Below are 14,289 nucleotides of genomic sequence, written 5' to 3' on the forward strand. Positions count from 1 at the left end.
AAAAGAAAAAGAAACATTCCAGGTTTAAAAAAAATTCCCATTTTAGTTGACAGTTGGGGGTTAATTTGAGGGTAGTGGAAATGCTGGGGATGCCAACACAGAAATTAAAATATTTAATGAGCCAATGCTTAGTGGTCGACCACAATAAACTAAAAATGAGATGCGACTCCATGACACTTTGAAAAGTCTTGAAATATGATCAGTATACCCTGGCATCTATTATTGTAGGCCGAGACATAGCAAGAACTGAACAAATGAAAATACAAACACATACTCTCACATTACTTTCCCGCACATTGATCTGCAAAGAGAAAACTCTCCAAGACATTGTGGAGAAAGTCCTTTACCTAATTATTGAAACAATCATTTCTTACCTGCACTTTTATTTTATATACACTTTATACCTGTTTAATTAATCCTACACATGATGCTGACTGCTAATTAAACAGCCCTGAAAGTGACTGACTGAAGGTAGTCATTTGAGATAATTAGTTTTGGTTTCAAACGCTAAATTTTCACACTTTGTGCTCATTTTTAGAAAAGGGTGGCTCATTATTATAGGCAGGGTGGGGGCTGTGTAGGGCATTTTACTGCTGGACTCTGAGCAGCGGAGGAAGTGGGAGGATTATTACGCATGCAAATAGGACAAGGAAATGCTACAGTGCCGTAGAATTTGCTATAGAGTGCTCCCCACCCCCTCCTACACACACACACACACACACACACACACACACACACACACACACACGAGAATCCCTTCCAAAATGAAGGTCAGGCTCATGGATCTTTTTCATTACAACATAGAAATGAACATGCTCTTGATCTTTGGGAAAGTTTTACCTAGTAAAGCGTAGACCTCACTGAATCATCCATTGTCTCTTTCCCAGGTCCTCTAGAAGTAAGCAAGAAAAGGTAAAAAAAATCCAAGATTTGGTGTGTGGTTAGAGATTTGGACGGATGTCCTTGCTAAGTAGTTATGTGCTACAAAGACACAAAGCCTAATCAAGGGGACAGTCTATCAAGAGATGGCTGGTGTATCTGGCAGAGAAAGAGAAAGGGCAAAAAGGAGGCAGGTCAAGACTAGTTTTCATGATCCCACAATGTTAACAGCCACGTTGTTTTGGTCCTACCAGGAGAATTGGGTGTGAAATAGGCTAAATCATTTTTTTGTAGGCAGTATAGATAGACACAGGTTACACAGAAGCGGAACAAATCCTGCAGCACCCTGGAGAGCTCCAAGCATATTCCTTTACTTCTCTTCCCTGGGCAAGGAGGCTTTTATATCATAGGATGTTCAATGTCACTTCACTGGCTACCCATACAGAGTAGGACTCTCTAGACCTAAGAAAGGTTTGGATACAGATGTTTAGGGTTTATAAAGGTGTCAAGAGGAGAGTCAAAACCTCCTTGTGGCTTGGGAATCATCTGGCCAGGGAGTGGTGGGTGATGGTTGGATCCCAGAGTGTGTAGCCCTGTGTGGGAAGATGGAATGACAGCTTCTTTGATATCAGAGCACTGACATTAGCTGCAGGATCTGATGGAGAGCAGAATTAATGGCTTTATGTACAAGTCAAACCTGCATCTTCAACCAAGCAACCTGAGTTAGTGTATTGTGGAATCATTTTGACCTCTGAACTTCCACACCACAGCAGGGCAGCAGAGGAGTAATGAGATGCACATCTCTTAAACTCCAGATCCCACAATATTATTGCCCGCTTTTTAGTTGTTTTCATTCATCTCACAGGAACCTCAAAAGAAACAAATCAAAAACTGAACTCATCATTTTTCTCTTCCGAATCTCCTCTTGTTCTTCTGTCTTGGTAAATAGCAAACATCGTCTACTCAGATACCAAAGCCATAGAACTGAGAGTCATTACACATTTTTCTTACACCTTTCCTTGTCTTTCAGATACTTACAGGTTCTACAGCCTTCCTTTCTTCCCTGCCACTGCCTTATTTCAGTTTTTATACTTTCTTACATAGATTTCTGTAGTAGTTTTGTAACTGGTTGTCCTGCATCTAGTATGGTTTCCCTTTATTTCAGTTTATCTCTAAGCATAGTGTGGGTCCACCTGCATCAGATTCTTCTGGAGGGCATATTAAAATGCAGATACCTAGATCTCTAGACATACTAAGTCAGAACCTTTGGGAATGGGGCTGCCCAGGTGGAAACTGAAATTTGAGGGTTGCTACTCTCCCCACTGCTGCCCATGTGATCTTTCTAAAACAAAAATTTGATTATGCCATTTCCTTGGTTACAATCATGCTGTGCTTCCCCATGGCCTTGGTAATAAAATCCACACTCCTTGTCATACCTGACTAGCCCTTAATCCTCTGGTTTCTGTCTAGCTTTGCAGTTTTACTTCCTGACATTCCTCCCTTGGTATCCTGCATTCCCACCACGTGAAATGCTGCAATACCGTGCCCTTTTATTTTTTTTTAAACATCTTTATTGGAGTATGATTGCTTTACAATGGTGTGTTAGTTTTTGCTTTACAACAAACTGAATCAGTTATACATATACATATGTTCCCATATCTCTTGCCTCTTGCGTCTCCCTCCCTCCCACCCTCCCTATCCCACCCCTCTAGGTGGTCACAAAGCACCGAGCTGATCTCCCTGTGCCATGCGGCTGCTTCCCACTAACTATCCACCCTACGTTTGGTAGTGTATATATGTCCATGCCACTCTTTCACTTTGTCACAGTTTACCCTTCCCCCTCCCCATATCCTCAAGTCCATGGTCTAGTAGCTCTGTGTTTTATTCCCGTCCTACCCCTAGTCTCTTCATGACTTTTTTTTCTTAGATTCCATATGTATGTGTTAGCATACAGTATTTGTTTTTCTCCTTCTGACTTACTTCACTCTGTGTGACAGACTCCAGGTCCATCCACCTCACTACAAATAGCTCAGTTTCATTTCTTTTTATGGCTGAGTAATATTCCATTGTATATATGTGCCACATCTTCTTTATCCACTCCTCTGTTGATGGACACTTAGGTTGCTTCCATTTCCTGGCTATTGTAAATAGAGCTGCAATGAACATTTTGGTACATGACTCTTTTTGAATTATGGTTTTCTCAGGGTATATGCCCAGTAGTGGGATTGCTGGGTCATATGGTAGTTCTATTTTAAGTTTTTTAAGGAACCTCCATACTGTTCTCCATAGTGGCTGTATCAATTTACATTCCCACCAACAGTGCAAAAGGGTTCCCTTTTCTCCACACCCTCTCTAGCATTTATTATTTCTAGATTTTTTGATGATGGCCATTCTGACTGGTGTGAGATGATATCTCATTGTAGTTTTGATTTACATTTCTCTAATGATTAATGACGTTGAGCATTCTTTCATGTGTTTGTTGGCGATCTGTATATCTTCTTTGGAGAAATGTCTATTTAGTTCTTCTGCCCATTTTTGGATTGGGTTGTTTGTTTTTTTGTTATTGAGCTGCATGAGTTGCTTATAAATTTTGGATATTACTCCTTTGTCAGTTGCTTCATTTGCAACTATTTTCTCCCATTCTGAGGGTTGTCTTTTAGTCTTGTTTATGGTATCCTTTGCTGTGCAAAAGTTTTTAAGTTTCATTAGATCCCATTTGTTTATTTTTGTTTTTATTTCCATTTCTCTAGGGGGTGGGTCAAAAAGGATCTTGCTGTGGTTTATGTCATAGAGTGTTCTGCCTATGTTTTCCTCTAAGAGTTTGATAGTGTCTGGCCTTACATTTAGGTCTTTAACCCATTTTGAGTTTATTTTTGTGTGTGGTGTTAGGGAGTGTTCTAATTTCATACTTCTACAGGTAGCTGTCCAGTTTTCCCAGCACCACTTATTGAAGAGGCTGTCTTTTCTCCACTGTATATCCTTCCCTCCTTTATCAAAGATAAGGTGACCATATGTGTGTGGGTTTATCTCTGGGCTTTCTACCCGGTTCCATTGATCTATATTTCTGTTTTTGTGCCAGTACCATGCTGTCTTGATTACTGTGGCCTTGTAGTATAGTCTGAAGTCTGGGAGCCTGATTCCTCCAGCTCCATTTTTCATTCTCAAGATTGCTTTGGCTATTCGGGGTCTTTTGTGTTTCCATACAAATTGTGAAATTTTTTGTTCTAGTTCTGTAAAAAATGCCAGTGGTAATTTGATAGGGATTGCATTGAATCTGTAGATTGCTTTGGGTAATAGAGTCTTTTTCACAATGTTGATTCTTCCAATCCAAGAACATGGTATATTTCTCCACCTATTTGTATCATCTTTAATTTCTTTCATCAGTGTCTTATAGTTTTCTGCATACAAGTCTTTTGTCTCCTTAGGTAGGTTTATTCCTAGATATTTTATTCTTTTTGTGCAATGGTAAATGGGAGTGTTTTCTTAATCACTCTCAGATTTTTCATCATTAGAAAAATGATGCCAGAGATTTGTGTGCATTAATTTTGTATCCTGCTACTTTACCAAATTCATTGATTAGCTCTAGTAGTTTTCTGGTAGCATCTTTAGGATTCTCTATGCATACTATCATGTTATCTGCAAACAGTGACAGCTTTACTTCTTCTTTTCAGATTTGGATTCCTTTTATTTCTTTTTCTTCTCTGATTGCTGTGGCTAGAACTTCCAAAACTATGTTGAATAGAGTGGTGATAGTGGTCAACCTTGTCTTGTTCCTGATCTTAGTGGAAATGGTTTCAGTTTTTCACCACTGAGGACGATGTTGGCTGTGGGTTTGTCATATATGGCCTTTATGATATTGAGGAGAGTTCCCTCTATGCCTACTTTCTGCAGGGTTTTTATCATAAATGGGTGTTGAATTTTGTCAAAAGCTTTCTCTGCATCTATTGAGATGATATATGGTTTTTCTCCTTCAATTTGTTGATATGGTGTATCACGTTGATTGATTTGCATATATTGAAGAATCCTTGCATTCCTGGAATAAACCCCACTTGATCATGGTGTATGATCCTTTTAATGTGCTGTTGGATTCTGTTTGCTAGTATTTTGTTGAGGATTTTTGCATCTATGTTCATCAGCGATATTGGCCTGTAGTTTTCTTTCTTTGTGACGTGTTTGTCTGGTTTTGGTATCAGGGTGATGGTGGCCTCATAGAATGAGTTTGGGAGTGTTCCTCCCTCTGCTATCTTTTGGAAGAGTTTGAGAGAGATAGGTGTTAGCACTTCTCTAAATGTTTGATAGAATTCGCCTGTGAAGCCATGCTCTCTTTCAGAAGAGTTTGAGAAGGATAGGTGTTAGTTCTTCTCTAAATGTTTGATAGAATTCACCTGTGAAGCCTTCAGGTCCTGGGCTTTTGTTTGTTGGAAGATTTTTATTCACAGTTTCAATTTCAGTGCTTGTGATTGGTCTGTTCATATTTTCTATTTCTTCCTGGTTCAGTCTCGGCAGCTTGTGTGTTTCTAAGAATTTGTCCATTTCTTTCATGTTGTCCATTTTATTGGCATAGAGTTGCTTGTAGTAATCTCTCATAATCTTTTGTATTTCTGCAGTGTCCATTGTTACTTCTCCTTTTTCATTTCTAATTCTATTGATTTGAGTCCTCTCCCTTTTTTTCTTGATGAGTCTGGCTAATGGTTTATCAATTTTGTTTATCTTCTCAAAGAACCAGCTTTTAGTGTTATTGATTTTTGCTATCATGTCCTTCATTTCTTTTTCATTTATTTCTGATCTGATCTTTATGATTTCTTTCCTTCTGCTAAATTTGGGGGTTTTTTGTTCTTCTTTCTCTAATTGCTTAAGGTGCAAGGTTAGGTTGTTTATTTGAGATGTTTCCTGTTTCTTAAGGTAGGATTGTATTGCTATAAAATTCCCTCTTAGAACTGCTTTTGCTGCAACCCATAGGTTTTGGGTCGTCGTGTCTCCATTGTCATTTGTTTCTAGGTATTTTTTGATTTCCTCTTTGATTTATTTAGTGATCACTTCGTTATTAAGTAATGTATTGTTTAGCCTCCATGTGTTTGTATTTTTTATAGATCTTTTCCTGTAATTGATATCTAGTCTCATAGCGTTGTGGTGGGAAAAGATACTTGATATGATTTCAATTTTCTTAAATTTACCAAGGCTAGATTTGTGACCCAAGATATGATCTATCCTAGAGAATGTTCCATGAGCACTTGAGAAAAATGTGTATTCTGTCGTTTTTGGATGGAATGTCCTATAAATATCAATTAAGTCCATCTTGTTTAATGTATCATTTAAAATTTGTGTTTCCTTATTTATTTTCATTTTGGTTGATCTGTCCATTGGTGAAAGTGGGGTGTTTAAGTCCCCTACTATGATTGTGTTACTGTCGATTTCCCCTTTTATGGCTGTTAGTATTTGCCTATGTATTGCGGTGCTCCTATGTTGGGTGCATAAATATTTACAGTTGTTATATCTTCTTCATGGATCAATCCCTTGATCATTATGTAGTGTCCTTCTTTGTCTATTGTAATAGTCTTTATTTTAAAGTCTATTTTGTCTGATATGAGAATTGCTACTCCAGTTTTCTTCTGATTTTGATTTGCATGGAATATCTTTTTCCATCCCCTCACTTTCAGTCTTTATGTGTCCCTAGGTCTGAAGTGGGTCTCTTGTAGACAGCATATATATGGGTCTTGTTTTTGTATCCATTCAGCCAGTGTGTGTCTTTTGGTGGGAGCATTTAATCCATTTACATTTAAGGTAATTATCAATATGTATATTCCTATTACCATTTACTTAATTTTTTCGAGTTTGTTCTTATAGCTCTTTTCCTTCTCTTGTGTTTCTTGCCTAGAGAAGTTCCTTTAGCATTTGTTGTAAAGCTGGTTTGGTGGTGTGAACTCTCTCAGCTTTTGCTTGTCTGTAAAGTTTTTAATTTCTCCATCAAATCTGAATGAGATCCTTTCTGGGTTGATTAATCTTGGTTGTAGGTTTTTCTCCTTCATCACTTTAAATATGTCCTGCCACTCCCTTCTGGCTTGCTGAGTTTCTGCTGAAAGATCAGCTGTTAAACTTATGGGGATTCCCTTGTCTGTTATTTGTTGTTTTTCCCTTGCTTCTTTTAATATGTTTTCTTTGTAATTAATTTTTGATAGTTTGATTAATATGTGTCTTGGCGTGTTTCTGCTTGGATTTACGCTGTATGGGACTCTCTGTGCTTCCTTGATTTCTGCTCTGCATTAGTTATTTCCACTATTTTATCTTCCAGGTCACTTATCTGTTCTTCTGCCTCAGTTATTCTGCTATTGATCCCATCTAGAGTATTTTAAATTTCATTTATTGTGTTGTTCATGACTGTTTGTTTGCTGTTTAGTTTTTCTAGGTCCTTATTACACGTTTTTGTATTTTCTCCATTCTATTTCCATGATTTTAGATCATCTTTACTATCATTATTCTGAATTCTTTTTCATGTTGACTGCCTATTTCCTCTTCATTTGTTAGTTCTGGTGGGTTTTTATATTGCTCCTTCTTCTGCTGTGTGTTTTTCTGCCTTTTAAAATTTTGCTTATCTTACTGTGTTTGGGGTCTTCTTTTTGCAGGCTGCAGGTTTGTAGTTCCCGTTGTTTTTGCTGTCTGTCCCCAGTGGCTAAGTTTGGTTTAGTGGGTTGAGTAGGTTTCCTGGTTGAGGGGACTAGTGCCTGTGTTCTGGTGGATGAGGCTGGATCTTGTCTTTCTGGTGGGCAGCTCCACGTCTGCTGGTGTGTTTTGGGGTGTCTGCAGCCTTATTATGATTTTAGGCAGCCTCTCTGCTAATGGATGGGGCTGTGGTCCTGTCTTGCTAGTTGTTGGGCATAGGTTGTCCAGCACTGTAGCTTGCTGGTCCTTGAGTGAAACTGGGCCTTGGTGTTGAGATGGAGATCTCTGGGAGATTTTCACCATTTGATATTATGTGGAGTTGGGAGGTCTCTTGTGGACCCGTGTCCTGAAGTTGGTTCTCCCACCTCAGAGATACAGCCCTGATGCCTGGCTGGAGCACCAAGAGCCTTTTATCCACACGGCTCAGAATAAAAGGGAGAAAAAATAGAAAGGAAGGAAGGAAGGAAGGAAGAAAGGAAGGAAGGAAGGGAGAAAGGAAGGGAGGAAGGAAGGGAGGAAGGAAGGAAGAAAGGAAGAAAGGAAGGAAGGAAGAAAGAAAGAAGATAAAATAAAGTAGGATAAAATAAAGTTATTAAAATAAAAAATAATTATTAAGAAGAAAAATTTTTTAAAGTAAAAACAAAAAACGGGAACGTCAGAACCCTAGGACAAATGGTGAAAGCAAAGCTATACAGACAAAATCTCACACAGAAGCATACACATACACACTCAGAAAAAGAGAAAAAGGGGAAAAAAAAAAATATATCTTGCTCCCAAAGTCCACCTCCTCAATTTGGGATGATTTGCTGTCTATTCAGATATTCCACAGATGCAGGGCACTTCAAGTTGATTGTGGAGCTTTAATCCGCTGCTTCTGAGGCTGCTGGGAGAGACCTCCCCCTCTCCTCTTTGTTCACACAGCTCCTGGGTTTCAGCTTTGGACTTGGCCCCGACTCTGCGCGTAGGTGGGCTTCTGCTCTTCGCTCAGATAGGATGGAGTTAATGGAGCAGCTGATTCGGGGGCTCTGGCTCAGTCAGGCCGGGGGTTGGGGGAGGGAGGGGTACGTATTCGGGGCGAGCCTGCGGCGGCAGTGGCCCGCGTGACGCTGCACCAGCCCGAGGCGTGCCGTGCGTTCTCCTGGGTAAGTTGTCCCTGAATCCCGGGACCCTGGCAGTGGCGGGCTGCACAGGCTCCCTGGAGGGGAGGTGTGGAGAGTGACCTGTGCTTGCACACAGGCTTCTTGGTGGTGGCAGCAGCAGCCTTAGCGTCTCATGCCCGTCTCTGGGGTCCGCGCTGATAGCTGCGGCTCACGCCCGTTTCTGGAGCTCCTTTAAGCGGCGCGCTTAATCCCCTCTTCTTGCACACCAGGAAGCAGAGGGAAGAAAAGGTCTCTTGCCTCTTCGGCAGCTCCAGACTTCTCCCGGAATCCCTCCCGGCGAGTCGTGGCGCACTAGGCCCCTTCAGGCTGTTTTCACGCAGCCAAACCCAGTCCTCTCCCGGCTTCTGACCGAAGCCCGAGCCTCAGCTCCCAGCCCCCTCCCGTCCCGGCGGGTGAGCAGACAAGCCTCTCGGGCTGGTGAGTGCTGGTCTGCACTGATCCTCCGTGCAGGAATCTCTCCGCTTTGCCCTCCGCACCCTGTTGCTGCGCTCTCCTCCGTGGCTCTGAAGCTTCCCCCTCTGTCACTTACAGTGGTCGCCCGTGAAGGGGCTTCTAGTGTGTGGAAACCTTTCCTCCTTCACAGCTGCCTCCCACTGGTGCAGGTCCTGTCCCTATTCTTTTGTCTGTGTTTATTCTTCTTTCTTTTGTCCTACCCAGGTGCGTGGAGAGTTTCTTGCCTTTTGGAAGGTCTGAGGTCATCTGCCAGCATTCAATGGGTATTCTATAGGAGCAGTTCTGTGTGTAGATGTATTTCTGTTGTATCTGTGGGGAGGAAGGTGATCTCCACGTCTTACTCTTCCGCCATCTTCTCTCTCTCTCTCTTTTTTTTTTTTTTTTTTTGATGTGGGCCATGTTTAAAGTCTTTATTGAATTTGTTGAAGACAAGTTCCGGAAGCGCAGGCTCAGTGGCCATGGCTCATGGGCCCAGCCGCTCCGCAGCATGTGGGATCTTCCCGGACGGGGGCACAAACTCATGTCCCCTGCATCGGCAGGCGGACTCTCAACCACTGCGCCACCAGGGAAGCCCTGCTTCTGTTTTATGTTTTGGTTTTTTGGCTGCAAGGCATGTGGGTCTTAGCTCTCCCACCAGGGATTGAACCCTCACCCCCTGCATTGGAAGGCGAAGTGTTAACCACTGGACTACCAGGGAAGTCCCACCATGCCCTTTCTTGACTCTATGGCCTTGGACATGCAGTTTCGTGTGGCTGAAATGACCTTCCTGGCCTATTTGCCAGATTTCCTGCATCTTCTGTGCTCCGTCCCTAGTCTGCATGTCCTTCTGCCATACTTCTTTAACATCCCTGTATTCTTCTATCCTAGCACTTTTCACTGGTAGAGTAAGAATCTTCACTTGTTTATATGAGTGAATATTGCATTTCAAACATTTTTAGGGGTAGATTTATGGCATGCAGTTAATTTGTTACTCAGCTTGAATTTATTTAGGAGAAATAACATACGATCTCTAATTTTGAATATCTTCTAGCAATTCAGCCTTTTTATGTCAGAAAATAGTCTCTTTTCCTAAAGCAATTATGGTATGGATTCCTGTTTCGTGATTTTTTTTTTTTTTTATGGGGGTTGGAAGGCTGGAAAGATGTTATAATTAAAAGATACATGGTTAGCTATTCCCAAATCTTATTGTGGTATGTTGTGATTATATCAATAAGTAGTGGCTAGACTTGCAAAACTATATATTTAAAATACTTTACCGGGCTTCCCTGGTGGCGCAGTGGTTGAGAGTCCGCCTGCCAATGCAGGGGATACGGGTTCGTGCCCCGGTCCTGGAAGATCCCACATGCCGCGGAGCGGCTGGGCCCGTGAGCCATGGCCGCTGAGCCTGCGCGTCCGGAGCCTGTGCTCCGCAACGGGAGAGGCCACAACAGTGAGAGGCCCGCATACCACAAAAAAAAAAAAAAAAAAAAGACTTTACCAAAAATAGAATCTTAAGACTGAAGTGGTATCAAGTATAAAAATAGTCTCATGTTAAATTCTCTGTCCATATTATGTAGCCTTTATGTCCTAAAGCCAAAGATGATTTCAGAGGTGACTTTTTCTGAAGCATGTATGTACATTTCATGTTCGTTTCTGCCTCATTTCCACACCAGAACTTATCATGTACAGAATAAAAAAGCAACAAAAACTAAAAGCACAAATGCTTTGCTTTGGCTTCTGAAACAATGGGACCTGAACCCAAACTAAATTCTTTCTTACTGTTTAGAAATGTGCTTTGAAAGAAAGTGAGTCCACAGACCCTTATAAAATACTTTCTAATTGAATTGGTGGTCATGAAACCATATTTTGGCTGCAGGCTGATCTATCTAGGTTTCTGGTATAGCTTTGGCTATTTAGTCTCTTGTGTGACAGTCCATCATTTGACAGCATTCCTCATGGGTTGAAATGACCTGTCATTTGTTTCGCAGATACCTCAAATCAGCTATGCATCCACAGCCCCAGAGCTAAGTGATAACACCAGGTATGACTTCTTCTCTCGGGTGGTCCCCCCTGACTCCTACCAAGCGCAAGCCATGGTGGACATTGTGACGGCACTGGGGTGGAATTATGTGTCAACACTGGCTTCTGAGGGCAACTACGGAGAGAGCGGTGTGGAGGCCTTCACTCAGATCTCGCGGGAGATTGGTAAGTGTATATTTATCAGATTTTTGCATTTGGAGAAGACAGGTTGCAGAAGTCTGAGCATCTCCAAGAGCTCTCTGATCTGTATGGGATAATTAGAGCTCCTAGAGGTACATGACCCAGGCTGTTCACTCTAGGGGGAAGCTGGGTTTATTATAAATGATTTTGTTGTTCTTGGTCTATCAAGGTGACACTTTGGTGCTAATTTCGGAATTAGAGCTCCTGACTCAGGTGAACATTTTTTAAAGCTGTCTGTTTTGATGAGGGAGTTTGCTGGCACATTAGAGCCACTGTAAATTTGAATAAATGACATACTATTTGATTGTTCTAGATGGAGGTTTACATTAGCAAGTCATTAAATTTTTTTTAAAAGGCAGTGGAATTTAACATCCAACACTATAGGGAATTAAGACTGGTAATCATCTTAAAACAATACTGAAGTAGCCCCCAAGGCTATACATAAGCGATATTCTTATTCTCATATTTCACTTTTTGAATTTTTATTCTTACCTCAAACTCTGAAGCTTACAGTGGGATTAAGGGTGAGATGTGAAAACTTGGTTAAAACACCGTGCTCGTGAGCTCTGTCCCGGGTTTTTTCAAGGTTCTCATCCAAATCTCTGTAGGCATTTTACTACGTGTATATTTAGCCATGAAGCTTACACTGCGTGGAAAAACCAGAAAACAAAAACAACTTAGGACATAAATATTATTGCTGACTGGTCAACCGTATAACTTTGTGGATGAAAGGTGACATGTTACCATTACTTAACAAATGCTATTGTTCTTACTAAGAATTACTGCATAAAATTTGCATATTTTTAAATAAAAGTAATAACAATGTTTTGTCGAAAATTTAAAGTGCCCTTTAGCTGTTTTTGAGTAATTTTGAACTTGCAGGAATTTATATTGATAATTTATTGTTTTTCTTAGAAGCTTCAATGCAGGAAAAGACCATGGGAATGATTTGGGCTTATTCCCTAATTAGCAAAGACAAAGTTATTGGAATAAGGTTTTCTCTTGAAACACTTGAAGATGCCTTCAATCTGTTCTTCTGCATATAACAGAACATGGAAACTTAATATACATAATATTTGGTGTGTTTAACATTTGTTCCAGTGCTATGCTGTTACAGAAAATGTAGAAAAGGCCTGGTTTTGCTGGAAAGATTGGCTTAATTTATTTAAGGGACAACTATTCATTCCTGTTGTAAATATCCATGATGCCATAATCTGTGCTGTTTGGAATTTTAAATTATATCACTACCGCTATCAAGATGAATCAAAACATTCAATTGAACTTTAAATGATGGTAAATTACATTACCTTCTTGGAAACGAATCCCAGGTTTATCCTTAGGAGAAATGCCCACTCAAATGAAAACAATAGCTTCTGAAAGCAGGGTTAATGCATTATTTAAGCAGCTGATGTCGGTTCTCCCCAAAGTGGTAATTCAACGACAGAAGGAAACTAATAGAGTATGTACTGAAATGAGCAGTTTTCTGCAGTGATCCTGTACATTCTCAACTATAGGGCACATTTTGTGTGCACGAAACAGATTACTATGAAAAATTCAGTACAGGACATGATTTGCCAATGGTTGAAGCATCTGATAAAATGCATTGTTCTAGAAGTTAAGTGAGATCGCAGTTTTACTCTTCTTACTAAAAGAGAATATTTTGTTTTCACTTTTAAGGAGCATTGCTCTTCTTAGGTAACCGTCACCTAAAAGGATTCAGACGGTACCATTAATTATTGCTGTCTCTATCTTAGTCATTAGTATGGGAGAAAATAATTTTAGTGCCTTGTGTAGGATGCTTCTGATAGAGCAACCTGTTTCTTCTGTGTTGATCCTTTCAGTATTCTGTGACGTGATTGGCTGTCCATTCTATTTCAGTTCTCCCTTATCTGGGGAATGGAGGAGGGCTGGGTTGTCAATTAATATGCAGAATACTGAGAAGGCCAAATTAGTACCACACTAGAGTATGCCATGGAATATATTAAATATCAAAATCATCCCTCATTTTAATGACAAAGATTTTATCCAGAACAAAAATAGCTGAAAATGAAACCTTTTACATGACAATGATATTAATGGGAATGGCATAGGGTAGCAACTTAACCCATTCTGAAATGATCTGATGCCTCTAACGAAAACTCATTAGTTCTATAACATTTGCTCCTCTTACTACGACGTTGATGACATCTCTGTCAATGTGTTACTAGTGTTTTTAAAAATCTTAGTCTCTTGACTGAGAAGGAGATGTATACATTCATTTTTTGGAGTGTCTGCCTATTAATGAAATTGTATATTTTCCCGACTCTTCTAAATTTCCCTGTACTCTGTTCAGAATATTTCTCTTCAAGAACGTTGATTGCTAAGAAATTTCAGTGTAACTTGAGGCTTCCTATGTTTTGTCTCTGATTAATTCTGACAGATCACAATGGAATGATAGTGAAAGGAAAATGTGTTTAGTGATACAATGCCTGTACGGTTTGATTAGAACGTTTTTCATTTTACCAAAAGCTGAGACCTGGGGAAGTGTCCTTCATGAGTCTTGGAGAACAAAGTTTATGAGTGAATGATGGTCATGAACACAGATGCCAGTGATGTCTCTTCTCTAGTCAGGATCCTTCTCAGGGAGAGAGGGACAGGAATTATTTGATAAAATAAGACAAACAGCCCCTTGATATCCTAGCTGTTATAATCTCAGCCCCTTGACTATAGCATTTTTATTGGAGAAGTCAAAAGAAAAATATTTGGGATCAACAAATAGCACAATTTGACTGGATCATAGTTTGTGTAGTGAGGTATGGAAGACAAAACTGGAAGGCTTTGTGACAAGGACACATAGGTGAGTACTTTACCTCATAGGATAGTAATTTTATCCTTTATTTTCTAGACAATGGAGGAAACTACCGAGGAGAGAGGGGTCTACTAGGATATGTATTGAAGACTT

The 14,289-nt window shown here is 40.3% G+C and overlaps 1 protein-coding gene across 5 annotated transcripts in view; it reads left to right on the top strand.

Moving 5' to 3' along the window:
* GRM8 (glutamate metabotropic receptor 8) overlaps positions 1 to 14,289 on the top strand; it is a 785,529-nt gene that overhangs the window by 144,608 nt on the left and 626,632 nt on the right. For all 5 annotated transcript variants that reach the window (XM_059074201.2, XM_067042260.1, XM_067042258.1 and 2 more), the window contains exon 3: positions 11,117 to 11,333. In XM_059074201.2, coding sequence (XP_058930184.1) covers positions 11,117 to 11,333 — 217 coding nt within the window. The remainder of the gene's footprint in view (positions 1 to 11,116; positions 11,334 to 14,289) is intronic.

The sequence above is a fragment of the Kogia breviceps genome, chromosome 9 (genome assembly GCF_026419965.1).
Source record: "Kogia breviceps isolate mKogBre1 chromosome 9, mKogBre1 haplotype 1, whole genome shotgun sequence".
NCBI classification, from domain to species: Eukaryota; Metazoa; Chordata; class Mammalia; order Artiodactyla; family Physeteridae; genus Kogia; species Kogia breviceps.